General features: G+C 38.5%; 1 protein-coding gene across 1 annotated transcript in view; it reads left to right on the top strand.

The window, feature by feature from the left end:
* Positions 1–20,199, top strand: part of COMMD10 (COMM domain containing 10) — a 105,614-nt gene extending 85,415 nt beyond the window's left edge. Inside the window, exons 6-7 of the mRNA XM_040540914.1 lie at positions 18,958–19,017; positions 19,651–20,199. Coding sequence (XP_040396848.1) covers positions 18,958–19,017; positions 19,651–19,689 — 99 coding nt within the window. The 3' untranslated portion in view covers positions 19,690–20,199. The remainder of the gene's footprint in view (positions 1–18,957; positions 19,018–19,650) is intronic.
* The last annotated feature ends 1,834 nt before the right edge of the window (positions 20,200–22,033 follow it).

Below are 22,033 nucleotides of genomic sequence, written 5' to 3'. Positions count from 1 at the left end.
GGTTACTTATTACTGGATTGCTCCCATAAGATCATTCAGAACAGCTTGAATTGACAAAAATGTTTAAAAGGACACAATACAAGAATTTGAACAGATGCTGCAAGTATGCACCTAATATTTATCCACAGGTTTTAGGATCAGTTTTTACCTTTAATAATGGATTTTCTAAACACATGATGGTAGTGGGTGTTTCTGAAATTGTATGAATAGCCTCCCTGATAAAGCAACAAGAAATGTTCATGGTAAATAGCTATACTGGTGAGAATATTGGGCACAGTTTGAGACTTAAAACAAGTGAATGAGAGATCCACTAATTATTTCAATTTGTTTATTTAGTGGAAGGTTTAAAAAAATATTGGAGTGCTTTTATCACTGTAAAACATATGTATTTTAGTTTTTTGAAAATTTTAATTTTTTTTTACATTTCTCTGCATTACAAATGAACCACTTTGGTCAAACCCTTGTTCAGTAGGAATAAAGTGATTGTGGTGTGCTATTTTTTTTTTTTTTTTTGCTGTACCAACTCTACTCTACATTGGTCTTTCACCATACTCCATCAAAATTCCTTTTGATAGCATTAGAAGATTAGAAGTCTGCTAGTAGAATTGCTGTCTTTGTCAGTCTCTTGTAATAATGAAAGTAGTAAACTGTCCTTGCTATAAGAAGGTTCTCTGTTCTGCCTTCCTGTACCATACGTTGTTGTTTTACGGTTCTGTTCCTAAGACATAACAACAGTGCCCTTCTCTTCATGCCCTGCTCTTCAAATATGCATATGGAAAAACAGTGTTTGTTTACAGTACTAAGACTCTCTTGGCCACCTATCTGGATAAGCGAAAAGTTCATTTCTTAAAGATTACATATTCAGGCTGACAAAATATGCAAACTTAAGTTGTTTTTTTCCCTGAATCCTGTGGGTTGACTGAGACCCCTGCAGCTGCTAGTGTAGTACTTTAGGAATACAGGAACAAACAATCATTGAAGCCCAGGTACCACCTAGTTGAGAATTACAGGGATTATGAAAGAAGGACTGTCTTTTCTTCTCATCTCCTCTATCACAGAGTGACAGCAGGGCTGATCAGCAGCTGCTGTTACAGGCTCTTGATCCTGATGTCTTTCTTTTCCAAGGTATCCATTGACTTCTGGATAGATTTGTGTGAACAAATTTTCTTTGTAATCCTGTCACAATTGATCCTCCTGCTTTTTATAGGCTATGAAACCATGACATGTTTAAACCACAGTGCTCAGGGTAGAAAAGAGGGGGTTTATGACAAAGTTATATTTTGTTCTAAAATTATTGCAGTATGTTGTATTGTCAACTGCAGTCATTCAGCCAAAAAGAATTTAAGAGCTGCTTGTAGTCAGCAACCAAGAACTCGAAGTTTGGGAACCTGGGATTTTATGAAGCAACGAAGGTAAATTGTCTTAAAGTTTCATTAATTTATGTAGGTAGCATGAAATATCATAATCTAACTGCAGTATCTGCAGAATTTTATTTTAATTATGTAAGTTTTGAATATTCACCTCTGTCAGTGTTTAACATGTCATGTTTTCTGAAAACATATTATTAGTAAAATGCAGTAAAATTATACGGGAAAAAGCAACTGCTTAGGAGATGATGCTAAGGTTCCATTGAACAGAATTGTGGAAAATGCAGTATTTTCTAGTAGAGTTTATTACTACCATCAGAATAATGGTCTCAGATTCCTTCTGGTATAGCTTCATAGTGGTAAAATATTCCAGGGAACATTTGGGTAAGAGCTTTCAGCAAGGTGATTTATAGATCCATTTTGATATTTATCTTCAGTCTTCGTTCTCTTGCTTGCTTGGAAATATTGCCAAATACTGGCCTGCAATTAATGTTTTCGGTTCATATATAAAGAATTCATAGTCAGTCAGCACCTGAAGAAGAAATTAAGTCTAATGAACGGCATGGTTTCACTTTTAAGTTTATGCCATGGCGTCTAGGCATCATTTCACAGTCATTAATACTGTATCTCTGCTCTACTGGATTGCCCACAGAAGAATTGTGACGTGGGGTATATGGTTGCAGTTCTGTCACGTTATGTAGGATATATACAACTAATACAGAGTTCATGCAAGCCTTTTGCTTTTATGCTGGCTTTATTCTGAAATAATAGACTGTGCAACCACTAGTGCGAAAGTAACCTGTTGACTTTCTTTTAAACAGTTTAACAGTTGAAGTGAATCTAGCACCTTGTGTTACATGACTACAGCATTTTGATCCTACACCAAGAGTCCTGAGAATAGGTGATGCTCTGAATGGTGTCTAGAGTCATAACTGACTAATAACAGCATTTTTTTTTGTCCAAGAGCTCTTGGCATTTGGGGTATTCAGCCCTGTCTCGCCATTTATGGATGTTCTGTACTCTTGATAAAGTCTATTGTGCTGGATTACTTTTTCCATTGTTTAAAAATTAGTAATTGAACTCCAGTTGCAGCGCTTTTAAACTGATAGTGATAGGCAAGCAAGAGGTCAGCAAAGTCTTTGGATCCCCAGATTGGCAATTCAACAACCTTGTCACTTCTGAATTTTACTGGCGTACTACTGTAGTGGGTTTACATGGCAAGGTTTTGGTAGCAGGGGGCCATAGGGGTGGCTTCTGTGAGAAGGATCTAGAAGCTGCCCCATGCTTGGTAAGGACCCCACTGCTGATCAGAGCTGAGCCAATAAGTGATGTTGTCTTGTGCCTCTGTGAGAGCATATTTCAGACAAAAAAAAAAAAAAAAAAAGCGCTGCACCACACACAGCAGCTGTGAGAGTGAGAGGAGTGAGGAACAGCCTTGCAGGCGCCAAGGTCTGTGAAGAAGGAGGGGGAGAGGTGCTCCAGGCGCCGGAGCAGAAGTCCCCTGCGGCCTGTGGTGAGGACCATGGTGAGTCCCCATGCAGCCCATGGAGTACCACGGTGGAGCAGGGTTCCACGCTGCAGCCCGTGGAGGAGCCCACGGTGGCAGGTGGACCTGCACCGACAGAGACTGCGGCCTGTGGAAGACCCCTGCTGGAGCAGATTCCGGGCCGGACCTGTAGCCTGTGGAGAGGAGACCACACAGGAGCAGGTGACCTGGCAGGAGCTGCTGCCCACCAGGTTGGAGCAGTTTGCTCCTGAGGGATGGACCCCATGGTATGGACCCATATCTGGAGCAGTTCTTGAAGAGCTGCTGCCTGTGGGCAGCCCACGCCAGATCAGTTCAGCAAGGACTGCATCCCGTGGGAGGGACCCCACAGCACAGGGGATGAGAGTGACCGAGAAGGAGTGGCGGAGAAGAAGCGCTATAGACTAACCATAACCCCCATTCTCCTGTTCCCCTGCGCCGCTCGGGGGGAGGAGGTGGAAGAGGGTGGATGGAGGGGAAGGTGCTTTTGGTTTCTTTCCTTTGATTCTTGCTTCTCTAGCTTGTTAGTAATAGGCAATAAATCTTACTATCTTCCTATGCTGTGTCTGTTTTGCCCGTCACAATAATTACTGTGTGATTTCCTCGTCCTTATCTCAACCCTTGAGCCCTTTTCATTGTATTTTCTCCCCGTTCCTCTTTCAGGAGGGGGAGTGAGAGAACGGTTGTGGTGAAGCTCGGCTGCCCACCTGAGTAAAACCACCACAACTACTAAGCCATATAAATCATCTTGTTGGCTCATGTTGCTACTGGTCAACCAATATCTAATGAACTTACTTGTGCATCCAATTCTATGTCTTTTATGAGTGAAGAACAGTGGCCATTTAAAAGATGTGATTGCCATCTTCCAGTGATTTTAGGTCTTTGAGTCTAGTCCCTGCAAAAAATATCCGGAGAAACTGGATCTTCATGGTTGGATTAAAATTTTATTCCTCATGATGTTTTCAGCTAGGGGATAGAGGCTATTTATTACTAAGTGCCACTCTTCGTTCTGAGGTGGGCTCTCTAAACAGATACAGTCCATAACCTGTAACAAGGTTAACTAAAATCATCTGTTGTTGGGGTACAATTTAGTGCTACAAATTTCACAAACAGAACTGCAATTAGATTCCTCACCCATTGCCTTCTGTTTCAAACTAAATAAACCAACTTCTCCTAGTGTCTCTTCTTGTGTTGTGCATTGCAGCCCTCTAAGCATCCAGGTGATGTGGAGACCCCCCCCAGTCTGTTAACATCCATTTTAGGTGTGTGGAACCTGGTACAGTGTCTCAGGTGAAACCTCATGAGTGCCAAACAGAGGAAGATCACTTTCCACTGCTAATGCAGCTCTCTGGGCGGTTAAATGTTCTTTTACTTTGCTTGTATGATGGGACATTTTAAGACAAAGATTCTCTTGTCTTGCATGTAGAACCAGAATTGCAGAAGGAAAAAATTTAGTTCCCAAAGGAAAAAAGGAATTAAAATTCTTTCTGGATCTTCAGTATCCTAAAGCTTTCATTCATTGCTGTACCAAATATAGATATTGTTGAATGGTTTGCAGATCTTGACCTCCAATATGTTTACCTTCACATTGAAAACTTTCAAGAAAATATGAACAATTCCTGGAAAAACATTTATGTTCAAATGCAAAATATCACTTTGTATTTTTGCCAAAGTTCTATGTGATGTGGATGTGTAATTTATTCCATTGTTCTTACCTCTCATAGTATCAGGCTGTGTTCTAGCATTTTAGATTTTAACATCTCTGTATACTTCAGCTTTAGCAAGACCAGTGCCACCAAAACATAAGTACTGCATTCATCAGCTTGAGAGCTGGATCACCAGCTCTCAATTTAACTGTTGGAACTGATATTCCTTAGACACCCAGTGATCACAGAATCATTTAGGTTGGAAAAGACCTCTAAGATCATCAAGTCCAGCCATTAACATAGCTCTGTCGAGTCTGCTGATCCCACACTGCGTTTGCCTGACCACCAGAATTCTGACTACTTTAGCTGTTTATTTGCAAGGTAAAACAATCCAAAGAGAAGAGATTTTCCAATGAAAACATGTTTTAATCCTTTAAAAATAATGATTCCAAGGATATTGGACTTTATAATCTCATTAAAACAAGTGATTTGCAATTTCAGTAATTCATTTCTCTGCATAGGGCTACAGAATTATTCTGTGTTCAGCAGTCACAAAGCTTTTCTCATTCTTGGAATCTCGTGGCATCACCCTTTGAGTACATGTTTACCTGTTAATTCTGTTATTCACTAGTAGAAAAGTGGAGTTCCTCTTAATATGCTTTTTCATAAGAATGCTGTCACCTGAGGTCTCAGCCAATGTACCCAACAAGATTAAGCAGCATATGTCTGGGTCATCAGTTTATCTGTCAAACTTTTGTTTCCATGGTTCATTTTCCTTCCAGTCAGTACAGTTTTACACAATGAATGCAACTAGAGCATTGCCTTGGTACTAAAACAGGAGGAAATCAACTATAGTCTAAACAAGACTTGTTATGAAGAACAGAGGGGTGGACTGACGTTCTTATGAAGGTGATCTGTGGAAGCAGAAAGTCTTAATTAAGCCTATGTTTTAGCAAGGAAACATCTTCTTGGACACACTAGGTTTCATTGAATTCTAACTTTATTTCCCATTGCTACCTCTTTGAACAGCACACATTCACTGCTTGTTGCTAGCAACAAAGATTTCAGTCGTATTTTCCAAGTCTTTGCCTTGTCCCATTCTTTTATTTTGATTGTGGCCTTTGAAAGACCAAGTTTTTGTTAGCTAGAATTTCTTTCTTACCTCCAAGGCTAGCAGTGTTTGTCACAGAAATGTAATCTCTGTAGACAGTTGCTCAAAGGAGAAAGTAAGTTTTTCACTTTCAGGATGTACTTTGCACATAGGCAGAGGTCAAGCTGCAGCATCCAATGTTTATGTGAAGTCCTGATACCTGGAACTTCACTGTCAGAGCAGCTAAGAGAGGTGCTGTGAATGACTTTGCAGTCTCAACTCAACACTGTGACTCCAGAAGACATTGTAGTTGTAAAGAATCCATCTTAACATACCTGTGATGTTGTAGACTAGCAGAGGAATATGTAGGTACACAACTGGAAGAGTTGCAATTGCAGTATGAGAAATACCTCCTTTTTGAGGTATTTGAGGGTACAAAAAATCTAATAAATTATAAAAGGATTCTCCCTCTCTCTTCCTCCTACTTTCTCTACCACCCAGCAGATATACTATATCAAAATTCTGACTGCGGTACTCTAGTTTGTCTGAATTTGCTCTGTGTGACCAGTATGATAAGGTATAGTTGCTTTTAGATGGAAGGCTGATGATACCTGACTGACAAAGTAAAGGGATCACTTACCTTGAAAATGACTTTTTAGTGCATCGTACTAAGTGAAGGGGAAGAATTTTAGCTTTTCAGTCTCTTTTTTGTCTCTGATGAATGCCTGAAGTGAACTTGAACTAGTTCAGTCCCCCCTGCTTTCTCATTTTTCTTAGGAAAATGTGCAAAAAACATAGAAACTTGCTTTAGAGAAAAAAAAAGTGAATTATGAAGATTAAAGACAAAACAATTTACTGGGCACGGAAATGCATACCCTGAAGAGGTATAGCAATCCAGAATATGGGAGGACTTACAGCAGGGTCAAGATAGCTAAGTTTTCCCTGACATTGATGGGAAAAAAAATCTCTTGTGTAAAAGGAAGCCAGCCTTAAGAGTTGCCATTTAGCCAGTGCAGAAGCAGCTGTTATCTGTTCCCTGGTAGTACTGTCTTTACCATCATACTCTTCTTCCTCTGTTTCAGCTGAACTCCCCAATGTATGTAAAAACTGTCCTTACATGTATAAGATCATATGTGTCATTATTTTAGGATAGAAGTTAATTTTATTTTGAACTACCATACCTGCATATAGTTCTTGTTCCTTTTTCCCTTTACCGGCACCTTACATGTGCCTTAAAAAGAAAAAATGTGGCTGTTTTAGACTTGAACATATTGAAAGTCAGTATTAAAAACAATCTATTTCAGTATTAACTGGCGTCATTTTAATCTGTCAGAATATTGTAGCACAAGCATTGTAATATATTTTTCTTTGTAAAATTGTGATGTTAAGACATGTATATGTTAAAAACATTCTCATGACTAAAAAGATGAGAAAAGTTATCTTTCAATAATAGCACTTAAATATTATTTCAAGAACATATTTTAAACCATTTCATTTCTTTTATATTTTTCTTCTAAATTTAAAACCTTTGGTAGTCAGCAAATATATTCTTAGCATTCTTTCTATGTCTAAAAGGACAGGTATAAAACATATGGAAACATGCTAGGTTATTTTCAAAGTTTCATAAGTTCTTAGATTACAAAATTAAATATTAATGAATAACCCATATATTATACTTTAACCTGTGTTGTAATCAGCGTACACAAGATATTAACCAAGTCATAAGCTTTCAGTGTTTTTGAATACTGCGAGGTAGTATCTTAAACATAGGTTTAAACATCAATTTATGAAATCCTTCATACAGACAAAATAACATTTGCAAACTGACTTGTAACACCTTTGTGACCTTTTTTTCCCCATTTTTTCCCCTTGAAAAACTTGTGTGTTAAAAAGCATAGTTTAAATACTAATCTCATATGTTTATGAAATCTAAGTTTATGAAAAGATTACACCATATAATATCACTTTTTATTTCTTGCCTTACCATTTCAGTTTGGCATTACGCAATGTTTCTTGACAGAGAAAAATGTAATTAATTGGGAGTTAAATGGATTTGGTTTGAGAGAAAACCATGAAAAGTATCCTGGTTTTATATTCACTGAAACCTTTGTAGCCAGCCTGAGTATTGTACTCCAGCCATCTGTAGAATAATCCAAATCTTGTACTATCACACTGCTCAGCACCTTTTAAATCAATCTCTATGAACTGTAATTCAATAGCACAGAGACTTGTGGAAAATAAAAAAAAGGATTTAATACCCTCTTTCAAATTGCTAATGTTAGCCAAAACATTTTTTTCCCCTTCTCTGAGAGGGTACTGCCTATATTTATATTCATATTTTGGCTTTGAAGAAAAACTTTAGTGGTTTGATTTCATCTTCCCTACATGTAAGCACTTGGAGTACCTTCTGTCTTTACCAGTCTGTCCATTTTTTTTTTGGTAAGCAGTAAGAGTTCACACCACAGCACTGTATCAAGCTGCAAATCATTTTTCAGCAAAAGTAACAAAGCAAAAGTAATGAAATTTAATTGCCTAAAATCCAAACAGCTAATTTTGCATCATTAGACCATTCATAACCTTTACTGACAAACTGAGAAACAAAAGTTGTTGGTGGATTGTTTCATGCTGAAGTGGTTGTTTCCTCATTGTTTAATGGAACCATTGCCTTTTGGTCTGTTATGCTGCAGGTGATTCATTAACAACAACAACAAAGAAGTTTCTTGTTTCTGGTTTGCAGTCAATAAAAAGTGAGTCTTCATTTTGCAGTCATAATCAGAAAAGACCATTCCATCATTCCTTTTTTTTTTTTTAATAACTTTTGTAAAAAGGAGAAACTTTTATGTTGAATTTGAGAAACTTTGCTTTTAAAGACCTCTTCCAGTTTTTCATCTCTTCTGTGTTGCCTGAGAAATGCGCATGTTCGCTTGTGTCATCTACTGGTGATGGCGATGTCTTTTTGACCACACTGATGTCAGCATGTCCATGAGCAAAACAGGTAGCCCAGGTTCAAGCCTTGCTCTGCTGCTTTTGGTGAGGAACAGATACTTTTGAGGAGTCAGGTATTTATTTGTAAATTGTGAGTACAATAGCAAAAAACTGTACATCTTGTGGTGGTTTCACCCTGCTGGGCAGCTAAACTTCACCACAGCTGCCCTCTCTTTCTCCCTCCTCAAAGGAAGATGAAGAGAAAATATGATGGAAGAGCATTCAAGGTTTGAGATAAGGACAGGGAGATTGCTTACGAATAACTGCCATGGGCAAAACGGACTCAGCATAGGGAGATTAATTTAATTTATTGCCTATTACTAACAGACTAGAGAGAGAAAACTAAGAGCAAACTAAAAACACCTTCCCCCCATCCACCCTCTTCTACCTCCTCCCCCACAAGCAGCACAGGGGAACAGAGAATGGGGTCTGTGGTCAGTCCATGATACTTCGTCTCCTCCGCTCCATCACGGTCACTCTCTGCCCCTGCTCCAGGTGGGGTCCCTCCCACGGGATGCCGTCCTTCCTGAACTGAGCCTGCAAGGGCTGCCCACAGGCAGCAGCTCTTCAAGAACTGCTCCCACATGGCTCCGTACCACGGGGTCCATCCGTCCCCCAGGAGCAAACTGCTCCAGCACGGGTCCCCCATGGGCGGCAGCTCTCCCCAGATCCCCTGTTCCTGCATGGGCTCCTCTCCATGGGCTGCAGGTCCGGCCTGGGGCCTGCTCCTGCGGGGGCTCTCCACGAGCCGCAGCCTCCTCCAGGCCACATCCACCTGCTCCACCAGGGGCTCCTCCACGGGCCCATGTGGGACCCATGGGCAGGGGGACAGCCTGCTCCACCAGGTGCCTCTCCACAGGCCACAGGGGACTTCTGCTGCGTGCATGGAGCACCTCCTGCCCTCCTGCTGCACTGCCCTTGGGGCACCCCTCTCTCCCAGCTGCTGTTGCCCAGCACTTCTTTCCCTTCCTTAACTCTGCTCTCCCAAAGGCCCAACCAGTGTCTCTCATGGCTCAGCTCTGGCCAGCAGCAGGTCCCTTTTGGAGCAGCTGGAGTTGGCTCTGCTCTGACATGGGGCAGCTGCTGGGCTCTGCACACAGAGCCACCCTTGCTGCCTGCATGCTACCAAAACCTGGCTACATAGACCCAATACACTGCTCTATTTCTCAGAGTACAGTAAAACTAATATGTGACTTCCTTCCTAATACAGAAAATATATGCATATATGGATCACTTTTTAAGCAGTCTCATTCCCTGAGAGGTCTGTCTGTGAATCCCTGCGGGATGAGGCTGGTATTTAGCATCCCTCGCTCTTCACAGCTTTCCACCCCCGTCAAGCAGCTGAGGTTTGTGTGCGGGCACCCAGCTGCTCATGGCAAGAATGGCTTGCCCACAAATCAGAGACATGCTTGCTGACAGCCATGAACACGCTTTTAGCACAACAGCAACAACAAAAAAGTGTTTTATCTTTGCCTTACTGTCCAACAAAATCCAAATTGTTGATACTCTTAGTGACCCATCCGAAACAAAATAACTAATTTACAAATAATCTAATTTTCACATTTTGTAAATATTTAAGCAGGTTTTTTTTTTTTTTGGGCTGGGGGTGGAAGGGTGTTTTCATCAGTTAAACTGATTTCACATTGATTTGCATTTCCTTAGATCTTTCCTCTTGCTGCTGGTGTCTTTTATCTGGCCTCTTTTCATGTGCCTCAGTAGAAACAATAGATACTTTCATATTTTCTGGTGGTGAAAAAAGGCTTTTGTGGTAAGACAATACAATGTTTCAGTATCTTACCGAACCAGGTAGGCTTAGAAGCTAACACTTTAAAAAGATGCCAGCTTCCTCCATTCATCTGAAGCCTTCTTAAAGTGTTATTCATTTGTGTGATTATACCATGTAAAATCCCTGTCAGAATGGTTGCTGTAGATGTAGAGGCAGACCACAGTAATCCAAGTTTCTTCTCGCTGACACAGGAGGTTTTGTCCAGCTTTTCATGGAGACCAATGGGGCAGGTTACTGAACAGTTTGGATCACAATTTGAGCTTTTGCTAAGTCTGGCTTTCTTCAGACCCATCTGATGCATGTCTGATTCAAACATAAAGGATTAGTAACTCACTGTTAATCGTGTTAGCCATGAGCAAGCTTTCTGAGAAGGTCTCTGAACACTCTGCATCATTGAGCTGCTCTCCTCAAGGGAAGAAATTTTGGCCATTGTGTATATATGATCAAACCTATCTCAATCTGCATGTGATGCTCTAGGGCTGAGCTTTGTTGTCCCAACACACTTTTCTAGGTCTCAGTGTTTGCTGCTTGAGCCCATAATCTAAGTTTTCAGTTGCCAATGCTAGGCTAGCATTGTACTTTATACTCAGTTCTGTTAGCATCCTGGAACTGGATTATTTTCTGAGTACAATAATGGAAATATTTCACAACCATGCCTACATGACATCTTCTTCATGTATACTGTGTCAAAAATGAATTTGGCTGTATTCAAATCCGGTGAACAGGTAAGGTCAGAAAAGCTGTAAAGCATGTCTGGAGCCAGTATGCTGACTGATGAGATCTGTCTGTTTCTTCAGCAGTAGTTCTCTACAAGCACAGGAAGAAAAGTGAGTTCCTAATCAATCAAAGTTAAGTGTAAGACTCTTGTGTCGGACTTGATGCGAGATATCTTTAGAATGGAAGTGTGAACTCACTGGTCTTCCTTGGCATTTGAAGACTTACATGATAGCCCTGGTGGAAGTAAACACAAAGTTGCAGCTCCCTGTTTTCCTTGCAGTGTTCATGAACATAATTTTTATATACTGTAATTTGTGTGCTAAATAACTTGTACCATAACAATAAAGATAAGTAATTTAATTTCTTCTCAGGAATAAAAGGAGTCAAATCAGAGTTTCAAATAAATAAGGAAGTTACATTCTGATGGTTACAAACTGCATGCTATATAAGCAATACACAGCAGTTTTGTCTTCCCAAAGACCATTTTTTCCATATCAGATACAGTGAAATTTAATACAAAGATTTAAGAAAACAATAACAAAGCTTCTACTGAAGTTGCTTCTTCAGACAGCTTTCTACAGTATTATTACAGTAGAATTTGCAAAATTAGGTGAGACATGAAATCAGGAAGTTGTCATGTCTGGAACTTGTGTTCCTTATGTTAATCATTGGCATTCTTAGTAATTGTGTGAAGGCCCATTAGTGAAAGAAAATAACAATTTTAAAATATATCTTGTAGATACTATATTTGGCAATTATACCTATGCATTTTCGTACTGAATCCTGAAATTACAATGACACATTTGTGCAAACAAATACTTTATGCTGCTAATCATTAATTCTGGGTGGAGACTACTGAGGAATCAGTAATGAACTTACACTGTGTATAAATATATATATGCTGTCTTCAAAAAAAGGGAATAACATCTGAGAGTATATATGAAATACAGAACAGGCATAGAAGGAAGTCAGACTTCCGACAGATCTTCTATGAGCCATTTTTCATACCTAGAACATACGAGGTATCAGTTAAAAAAAAAAAGTGCTTTTAAATATTTTATTGTGATAGGATTGCAGTGATACATATATCACCTATTTTCCCCCAAAAATGTAGTAGTTCACTGTGATGCTTTTGTAGAAGAATTTCTTGTAGAAGGATTTAACATAATCTTTGCACAGAAATGACAACCCTACAACTCTAGATTTCTGTTTTTAAGAGATTTTCCATGCAAAGAATATTTTAAAAAACAGCCAGCCTAACTGGATGTTATTTATAGGAATGTAAATTCCTAGTGCATTCAAGGCAAAGTAACCCTCTGCCTGGATACAGCTGTTTGGAAAAAAAAAAAAAAACACAAAACTTTGCTGTCCCCCTTTTCTTTAACAGGATGTTATTTATTCTAACTATGCATATTGAGGTGAAAATTCTAGTTCTTTGTTTCTCACAGTTTACCTCAAGGTAACTGTCTTGATTTTAAAAGCGTTTTTCTCCCATACTGTGAAAAAAGAGTTTTGTCTGTCTCTGGTGTTCTGTGATCTCCCCAGCCTGTGTGGTCTTTTTGGTAATTGTACCCCATTTGTCCTCTGTAGCTAGCCGTGCACCAGTTCAGCCAGCCATTAATGAATATTTGTGTGAGGGTGGGAGGAGAAAATGGGAATGACTGACATTTCTTGTTTGTTTAGATGTCTGTAAGGTCTCCTGCACATCTCCAAATTCATGCACTTGTTGGCTCAGTAGCAGACTGTGCAATGAGTATATTCTAGGTGCTTTCCATGAATGCAAGGTTAGATCCTGGGTCTGCTGGAGTAAGGTTATCTGTGTCTGTCTCCAAACCATTCAATTCCGGTAACACTTGATTAGCTAACAAATTAGCTAGGGAGCTAACAAATATATTGACAATGGAGGGAAGGACATCCATAGTAGGATGCCTCAGCTGCTGATTTTGACCTTCTTAAATACCGTGAGGAATCTGAGTTCCTTATGCTTATTTGAAAAAGAAATACTACTTTAAGGGGAGAATGCAGTACGTGTACAAACTAATGTTCAGGAAGAGAGGGGGTTAGTATGAAGCATGTTCTGTTTTACAGCATTTGCACGCCAAGGACTTCAAAATGCATGTAATTCAGTCCTAAGGCATGTTTGTGGGTCGTTTTTATTTCACTACAAAAAAAAATAATTATTTGGTATTGCAGATGGAAATAAGCTTGGAATAAGAATAAAGTTCAAATATCACATTTTTTGATGATTATGAAAGAAATGCAATTTGGAATATGTAAGCTGGTATTTAACTCCCTGTATCCTGCTGAATTACATCCATCCAGAGCTGTAAGAACATAAAGAAGTTTTAATTGCTGTTCCTTATGTGCAGAGAGTTAAGGAACAGGTGTGCTTTTAAGTGGTGCTGGTCTGTTTTAACACATCTGCTTTTCTTACCATGCTACAATTCATCTTTCTGACCAAGTAGCTTAAACTCACTGATAAATTCTGTGAGATACAACTTACGACCCTCTTCCCATCTGTATGTGCCTAAGCAAATGCATCGTTCTCCAGAGTCCAAGGAGATTTACGGGAATTCTGAACTGATGTAGTACAGATGCTGATAGATCCACAGGGAAATGCAGACTACTAAGAATCAACTGGGGTCTATTTAGGAATGCATCTGAATTTGGCTGTTAATTGATTAATTATCTATATCCTTCCACTGTATCTGGTATTTTAAGGATTTCTAATAGAGATAAATCAGAGAATGAAAAGCAAATGTGAAGACAGTAATTTGTTGAATGTAAGTTATAAGTGACTGCAGATAGTATTGAATGTTATATTAGATGTGGAGATGGGTATACGTGTTGTTTCAACTAGTTACTATTAACAAACTTGAGTATACTGTATTTTTTTTGTGTGTGCTCAGTCATAGAGCATTATCATTATCAGTAGACATTTAGATATACAAACCAGCCTGTCCCTCCATCTGTTTGCTTCAGAATACTTGGCATTTATTTTGCAATGTTGTAAACGTAGTTACAGCTTTGCAGTTGAGAACTATGATAGCAATATCAATTTTTCATATTCAAGTTAGCTTTCAAACCAGAAGTTTGCCTGTTATTTATAACTCCTTGTGCCCTGTTCTATGTGTGTGCCTGAGGTAGGGGAGTTAAGTGTGTGGAATATGGCTGGGCAATAAATAAGATTGCAAAACTCTGTCATTGGTAATAAAGCCTTTTAAGTAGTATATTAAATATAAATATCAAGAGCATTAGATTTAAACAAACAAAAACAACAACAACAACAAAAACCACTTTAACTATAACCAGGAATTTGCCTCTGCTTTCTGAAGTATTCTAAGGAGAATTATTTTTGTGTGGTTTCCACTGAAAGACTGCATTGAGAAGATACGTATGTTTGAAATAAATTGTTAGCCAAGGCAATGAGAAATTGGAGAGTCTGTTTTACATCTTGTGCAGTGGAATCTTCATCCTTTAATGCTGGTGATTATGTTCAGCTGAAAATTTACCTAGTTTTCTGCTGAAGGCAGTTATAAACTGAGTATATATTAAACACTGCGGTTATTTTGTAGAATTATCCATACATTCAGAATGGCTGTTCTGGATAGGGTAGCATTCACTGTTCACTGGGAGCTGGAAGTTTTTGTCTTCCTTTTCCTTCTGCTTCTCATCCACTTCCTCCACTCCCCCTCACCCCTTTCTCTCCTCTATTCCCCCACCCAACAAGGAAATTTGGTTTTGAACAGCTGTTTAGAGTCTGGGGAAAATGTTGCAAAATGTTTGTAAGGATACCAGACAATAAACGAGAAGATAGTTTAGAGGGGAAAACAACCCTATCAATTACACTGATTAGAATTGTAGAGAAATTCTCAGTAGGCTGTAAATTGATAAATCCCTGGGATGAGAGAAGAGGTAGAATGAAATAAGATTCCATCTAGATGTAAAAAGGCAAAATGGCACTAAAATTTAATTTTAACACTTAAAAATACATTCAGTAGTGATACATGGCCAAATATGTTAAATCATACATTTCAGAAAACTTATTACCATATTCCCTACAGTGGATTCAGAGTGGTGTAAAGATTTGTCTTGGGCAATGTCTGCAATTCATGCAGCCTTTGCCAGTAGTAAATGCAATGTTCTGTTATGTTAAACAGCAGATGAGCACATGGAACTTAGCAGCAACTTTATTTAGTCGAAGATGCTGCAAATCAACTCTCTAGCTCTGCCAGCTGAGCATATCACTCCAGTGCTGTCCCCACACCACTCTTCTTAGACATTGACTCAGACAAAAAGCCCATCCTGACATTTGCAAGGGTATCCACAGAATTAACATTTGATATTTATTTTAGTCATACAATTAACATCTCTGTTCAACTATGTTTCTCTGATGCTATGAAGCTGTCACCCTCAAGGGTGAAACTCAGAAGTAAGAGATGAAACTTTTACTGCCACAGGGACAAAAGTTGTTATCTAGTTACAAAAAAACATTGGAGTGACTGAGTGTGACAATAGGAATAAACTATTCCAAACTATTTAGTATTCTGGTTACTCTGTTACTTTTCTTTCACCTGAAGATAACAATAGTTAAAAGAAAATGAGATGGCAGAAATGAGGGAAAAAGTAGGGTGAAGGTGAAGAATAAGGGGGTGGGGAAACAGAGAAATTTATCAGGAAAGAAGGAAGGAAAATGATATACTTGATAGAATGAGAAGTTAGACATCCAGCAAATTACTGTTTTCTTATTTATGTTCTGAGAAACGCATACTAGGTCAGGCAGCATCTGAAAACTTGTATGTGTAGATAAAAGAAGGCAGCTTAACTGCACTTTCCATAAATAGGCTGAGTCTCCTCTGCACACAGTGACATTTAATTAAGTCAGTAAGCTGAAAGTGATTTTTTTATCCTATGTTTTAGTTATGGATGAAAAAAGATTGCAGTGGGTAGTTCTGTATCCTTATCAGAGCAAAATTGCTTAAAGTAGATTAGGAATTTGCCTACTCTTGGGTCTTTAGCAATATTTTAGATACGTAGTCATTTTTAATACTCTTCTACTGAAAAATTAAAGAACCAGATTATAACCTAGTCCACATTATGTTTTAATTACAGCTATTTGTGTTCACTGATTAAGGGCAGTGAGTGAATAATGGACGTCTCAGCTAAAATGTAGGGCCATCAGCCTGTTCTGACATGGGTTTTACTTGTAAGAACCTATTCGTGATATGTTGGTTTTGTGGTTTAGGTGGGAACTCCTGATCATGTAACAATGATCGTTTGGCACCTTCCTCAAGGGACTAATGCTAGTAAGAAATACAAGACAGTGAAAAGAACATTTTCAGCTGGTGCCACATTTCTGCACTGTTCTTTGTGACACTGCTGTCTGTCGAAGTGGTATTTATTGTAGATATACTAAGTTTTTTACATACAGAAACAATTCTATTTTAGCCGAGAATTAGGTGCACTTGCACAACATGTTTCATAAAAGATTGTTATATCCTCTGTCCCACTGAACCACCCAAAACGAGAAACAGACTGGCACAAAATTATAGACTTCATGCTTTCTTTTAGATCTCCATAGACGTTTGCCTGCCACAATGCAATGTGAATTTTGTCTCAATTAGCAGACCATGACTATTAAATAATGAGGAGATCGCAGTCTGTTCATAAAGAATACTGATTTATTTCTAAGTATCAAAAGAACCTCAATTAAAATGAGCATACTTTTTTTCATTTGCCTACCCTAACCAGTGACTTATGGTACTGGAGCATGCTTAGAGAAAAAGAGGAAAGACAAACTTATCAACACTTTTTATTGTGTGTGAGAAGTTGATCTTGCTTTCTGATCTGACGTAGTACCAGAAGACACCAGCCTTGATGGATATGTGAAGCTTGGAGAAACGAGATCTGGTAGATCACACTGTTCTTGGTTGGAGGTGTCACATACCCAACCTGCCCCTTGCAGAAGACATTGTGAAACTGTTGTATTGAAATCTACCAGACTCTTCTGACAGAAACCATTCAAGAGACGACTCTGACTTCATTCGTTGTGACTGATAAATTTTAAGTTATATATCTTCCTTTTATCCTGAACCTTCTCTTTTCAGTTTTACTTCCTTCCATTCAAACACCAAAATCCTTCAGGAAATGCAAATGCCAAACGTCCAGGCTGATCCATTTGCTAATTGCGTATCTTTTCTTCTTTCCTCTACCCCTTTTCCTTTCTGAAGAAACCACTTGTTTGCTTTCTCTTTGTTTCTGAGCTGGTAGAATGCATTTAAAAATGCTTTTACTTCCCTGTCACTGCATTATGCTGTTTGGAGGGGGAATCAGCTGGAATCATGGCAAAGAGAACTGCTGTTCTAGTAGTTTTATTTCGTATTCACCATACGATTCCCAGAATTGCATTGTTCCTTCCCAGAGGGGGAAGATTGGTCTCTCATGCAAATTACTGGTCCTTTTCTAGGCTTTTGTAGCCTTCCTGAAATTGTTGGAAAGGATCCTTCTTTCTGCAGAGTGAGGAGGAGGAATTGCACCAGACAGTCTGGCCCCAGTCATTTTATCCCTTTCCTGTGTCTTACAGTTTGTTTTTGGAACAGGCATCAGGCAATACCTATCCTGAGTTCCCAGGGCTTCTGCTGCTTTTGTGAACTTGGTGTGCCAAATTCAGCAGCTTTATTTGACTTAAATCGAGACTTGCATCAGTATTAGAATATACAGAATCTGGCCCACAGCCCTGTCCATATGCAGAAGTACCCTTGCTAATTTAAGCTGAATTGTTGAACAAGCATTTTTCTACTTATTTAAGGGGTGCAGCAGATTGGTACCAGTTTAACAAAACTAGTGTGTATACGTCGTTTCAACTAATAATGTTTTGTGAGTAGACATGTCCACAGATTCAGTTTTCAGAGAGCCCTGTTAGTGTTAATGGAAGTGCAACTGTGATCCTCAGGAATGCCTCCAAGCATTGGAAAATCTAGCAGCAAAACACAGAATGTGCAGTAATAGTTACATATTAATTTTGAAAGGAGGAAAGTGACAAAGCAAACTAGAAGGGATAAGACTAGAAACAGTCTGGATAGATTGGTGCTATGATTGAAAGTAGCAGGCATTAAACTACCTGTTTCATGCAAGCAAGTTAAGCAGGATAGAGATTTTAATTTAACCCCCATCTCCACAGACATCAGCACACGCATGCAGGGGATTATTACCACCATCTGTTTTATTCACAGTCATTTCCATCAGTTGTGTTATTTTCCTTTTTTTTTTTTTTCCTTTCCTTTCTTTTTTTTTTTTTTTTACTACTGTTAAAGGACTGCTTTGAAGCTGTTGTGTTAATTGTTAACTTTGTCTGAATCTGTGTGTAGATGCCTATAGCAATGGCAGCATACTAACATCATAACCATTAGATTAATGAATGGAAGTTATTATTAGCTCTTATTGTGCTAACACACAGTACATTAATAGCTGTGCAGGTTCAGTCAAATACACTGCTGACTTTGTATGATGTTATTTACCAGATCTTAGATGGACTGCTGAGCAAGATGAATGTAATCTTTCATTTTTGTCTCTGACTTATAAATAAGGTAACAAAATCATGTTTATAGAATATTTTATTATTATTCTCTACAGCAGGAGAACAGTTGTACCTGTGGACTTGAATTCGTCACTAAAGTGGAATATGCATATATGAAGGATGCTGTAGTGAATGGAAAGAAAATTAACTATTGCAAATGTTATCTTTCATATAGCTTAAACCTGCACTGTGAATTATTGGAATGAATACTAAAAGGGTAAAAAGTTTGCATATTCCTTTATTTTTTTTTCTTTTTCTTTCACAGAACCTGAAGAAAGTGTTTGTAGAATTTAGCCATCAGGAGCTGTTTGAGTTCTATAACAAGGTCTGTAGATTTTACAATACTGTAGTTCCTTTGTAAACACCTTATGCTGCACAGCAGGAAGTATTGCCTATATGAATTAAATCTAATGAAATTGGAAGGAAAATGGATCCAGTTTTAATTAAAGCTGTTGGATTTGTTTGATCACATAAAGCATTTTCAAGAAGAGTCTGTGCTTTCAAATTTGGAATAGGCAGGTCTTGGAGTCATTGTAATCATACCTGGTGGCTAGGTCTAGAGGAGCAGCTGATGATTAACAATGAGCAGCTCTCTGGAAAGAGCATCTTTGTGTTATGTCAAAATGCCAGGCTCATAATCCAGTCAAAATGAACTCTATTATTTTTTTACCTTGTTATTATGCATTGGAAATTCACAGCAAAACATCTGTGCATGTAAAAAGGCAGTATTTAGACAACTGTTTCTTTAAAATTTGAATATTTAAACTGCATCAATGAATTCTAATAGCTTCACGTAAAAACAAATATTCATGAGTACAAATTTTTTTATTGCTATATGAATAGATTTAGTATGCATAGTTGAAGACATTGGAATGTTGGTTTTTTTTCTGTTTGCATGTTTCTAAACAATATCTTATGTGAGTGGAGTTTTTTTTTTTCTTTGTGTTCCTTTAAATAGCTGGAAACTATACAAGCACAGCTGGATTCCCTTACGTGATGTTTTTGAAGACTTATTTCTCCATCACACTCCTGCCACCTCATTATTTTGAATCGAAGATAGATTGCCAAGCTGTGTTTGCTGGAGGATTCAGTGGTTTGCTTCCTGTAAAATTATACGGCTTATCTCCTTTTAGAGCAGTAACATTAACCAAGAGAAATCATTGTTAGGAGTCTGAAGATTCTAATGGACTTTCTCTTGTTTTCTGAGCAGTTGTAAAGAGTAGCTTTACTTGCAGAAAAAAAGAGAATGCTATCCTGCCTCAGAGTTTGTTGTTTTTTCTTTTTTTTGTCTTTTTAGCTATGACACTTGATTTGATATAAATTTGCATACTAGTGAGATACCAGGAATAAAATCTATTTTTTATGCATAAAAACAAAATAAAACTTTAGTAGTAACAGTAGTAAGAAAACACACAGCAAATGAAATATCTATCCTTTTGAATTGTTAATTACACAATTAATAATGCTTATTGCAAATTTGTCAAAATAAATTCAAAATTTATAAACAGATTCCCTGACTTTTTTCTGTTTTAATTTTATTTCATTATCTTTCTTATTTTTAATTAAAAACATTTTTTTCTTGTAAATAATCAACAGTGTCACTGATTTCAGTGTTTACTTTTGGCACTGAGAATAAATACAGCTTCTTAGCATTGCATGCATACCAATGAATCATAAGTAGTATGGTGTATAACTGGGAGGAGAGAGCTTGGAGTATATAACAAAGAACACTGAAGTAGTCTGACAGCCAGATTTCTGAAAGCTATCTGTTGATCCTTCCTAATGTTGTCCACCACTGTTTTTACAGCTAACAGGAAGAAATAAAGTACAGTGACTTAAGAAATAAAGTACAGTGACTTAAAGGCCAAGTTAGTATATTTTCACACATTAGTTCCAGATGAATGGAAGTTCATGAACAGTATGAGAAGGTAAAAGTCATCTTAGTTCTTGTTTGTTGCCAGCCATTGCCAGTCAGTTCATTGCTGCACCTTAATAATGGGCACAGTATGTGACTTCTACTCGGGGCTAACAAAAGGTGAAAGGATGTGAAAATCTTCAGTATTAGCATGTCTCTCTTTCTCCTTAAGGGATTCACTGAACAAGGCTTTTTTTCTTTCAGATGCCTAAGACAGGGATGTTTAATACCCAAGCAGCCAGTTTTCTTTTGAGAGTTGTTTGATTGTGACACTAGATATAAGTATAACCCAAAGGTATGTTTGGAATTGCTGGGTTTTAGGTCCTCTTGTGCCATAGTTCTTTTTTGTTTGTTTGTTTTGTTTTTGGTTTTGGTTTTTTTGGAGGGTTGTTTCGAGCTTTTTGTGTTGCTTTATTAGGGATTGTGCTGTCAGCTCAATACAGGAGGAGTTTGGACCACTTACCTGTGCTGAGAGATATTAGAAAAGATTAAGAAGGTAAGATCAACAGCCTACATGTGAGTAAAGGGCACCAAAGAGAAAAGAAGAGATTTATCATAGTTCTTAACTGAAATACCATATGATACCATACCATTCCTGTAAGGTAACACTGTTAACCTATTGGAAAGAAGAAATCACTGACCATTGCATGGTAGATTCTTACTCTGTATGCCTTATAAAGTTTGCTGCCAAAATCAAGCCTTCTATCAAGCCAGGGGCAACATGCCTTATCTTCTAAGGTTATGACACTACGACTTGCAGATGTCTCTTCCTCTGTCTCTCTATTCAGCAGCAACTTGCTGCCTCGCTCATTTCATGCAGCGTTGGTCAGTGTGTATCTGCAGGTGAGCCACAACCCCACTGTATCCTCCTCAGGACTCACCTCTGCTATACCAGCATTAGCAATGCTTCACAGTTAGCATAGGTAGGAAAATCACCTTTGCATCTAAGTCCTGGCTTCTCTGATTGTACTGTGGGGCAATCAGATGTGTGCTAGGAGGCTGCTCTTGAGTGCTTTCTTCAAGTGCCCTGGGATCCAGGGCTTAAGTTCTGGAAGTCATGCTTGAAGTGGAGTAAGGACTTCTCTGTGTGCATGTAGGACATGCTGAGGCAGTTGTTCAAGTGTGAGAGAGGTATTATCTGTGTAAATATAGGCAGCCACTGATGAATCCTAGAGGAAGGGAGGGAAGCAGGACCAGTTGGTAGAGTGAGAAGCATTGGACAAACTGGGAGGCATATCTGAGAAGAAAATAACAAGAAGCCATAGTCGGAGTAAGAAGAAACTGGGTGTTGAGCGTGGGAAAAAGGAAGGAATGGACAGAATAATGGATATGCCCAAGGGTGAAATCTGGGAGTGAGAAGCCTACAAGGAAGAGAGGAGGAACACTGGAAAAGACAGCAAAAGTGTATATAGAAAGAAAATGTAGG

Source organism: Cygnus olor, chromosome Z (genome assembly GCF_009769625.2).
Source record: "Cygnus olor isolate bCygOlo1 chromosome Z, bCygOlo1.pri.v2, whole genome shotgun sequence".
Lineage (NCBI taxonomy): Eukaryota > Metazoa > Chordata > Aves > Anseriformes > Anatidae > Cygnus > Cygnus olor.
The sequence above is the reverse complement of the archived record's forward strand: the minus strand, read 5'-3'. Positions and strand labels throughout refer to the sequence as shown.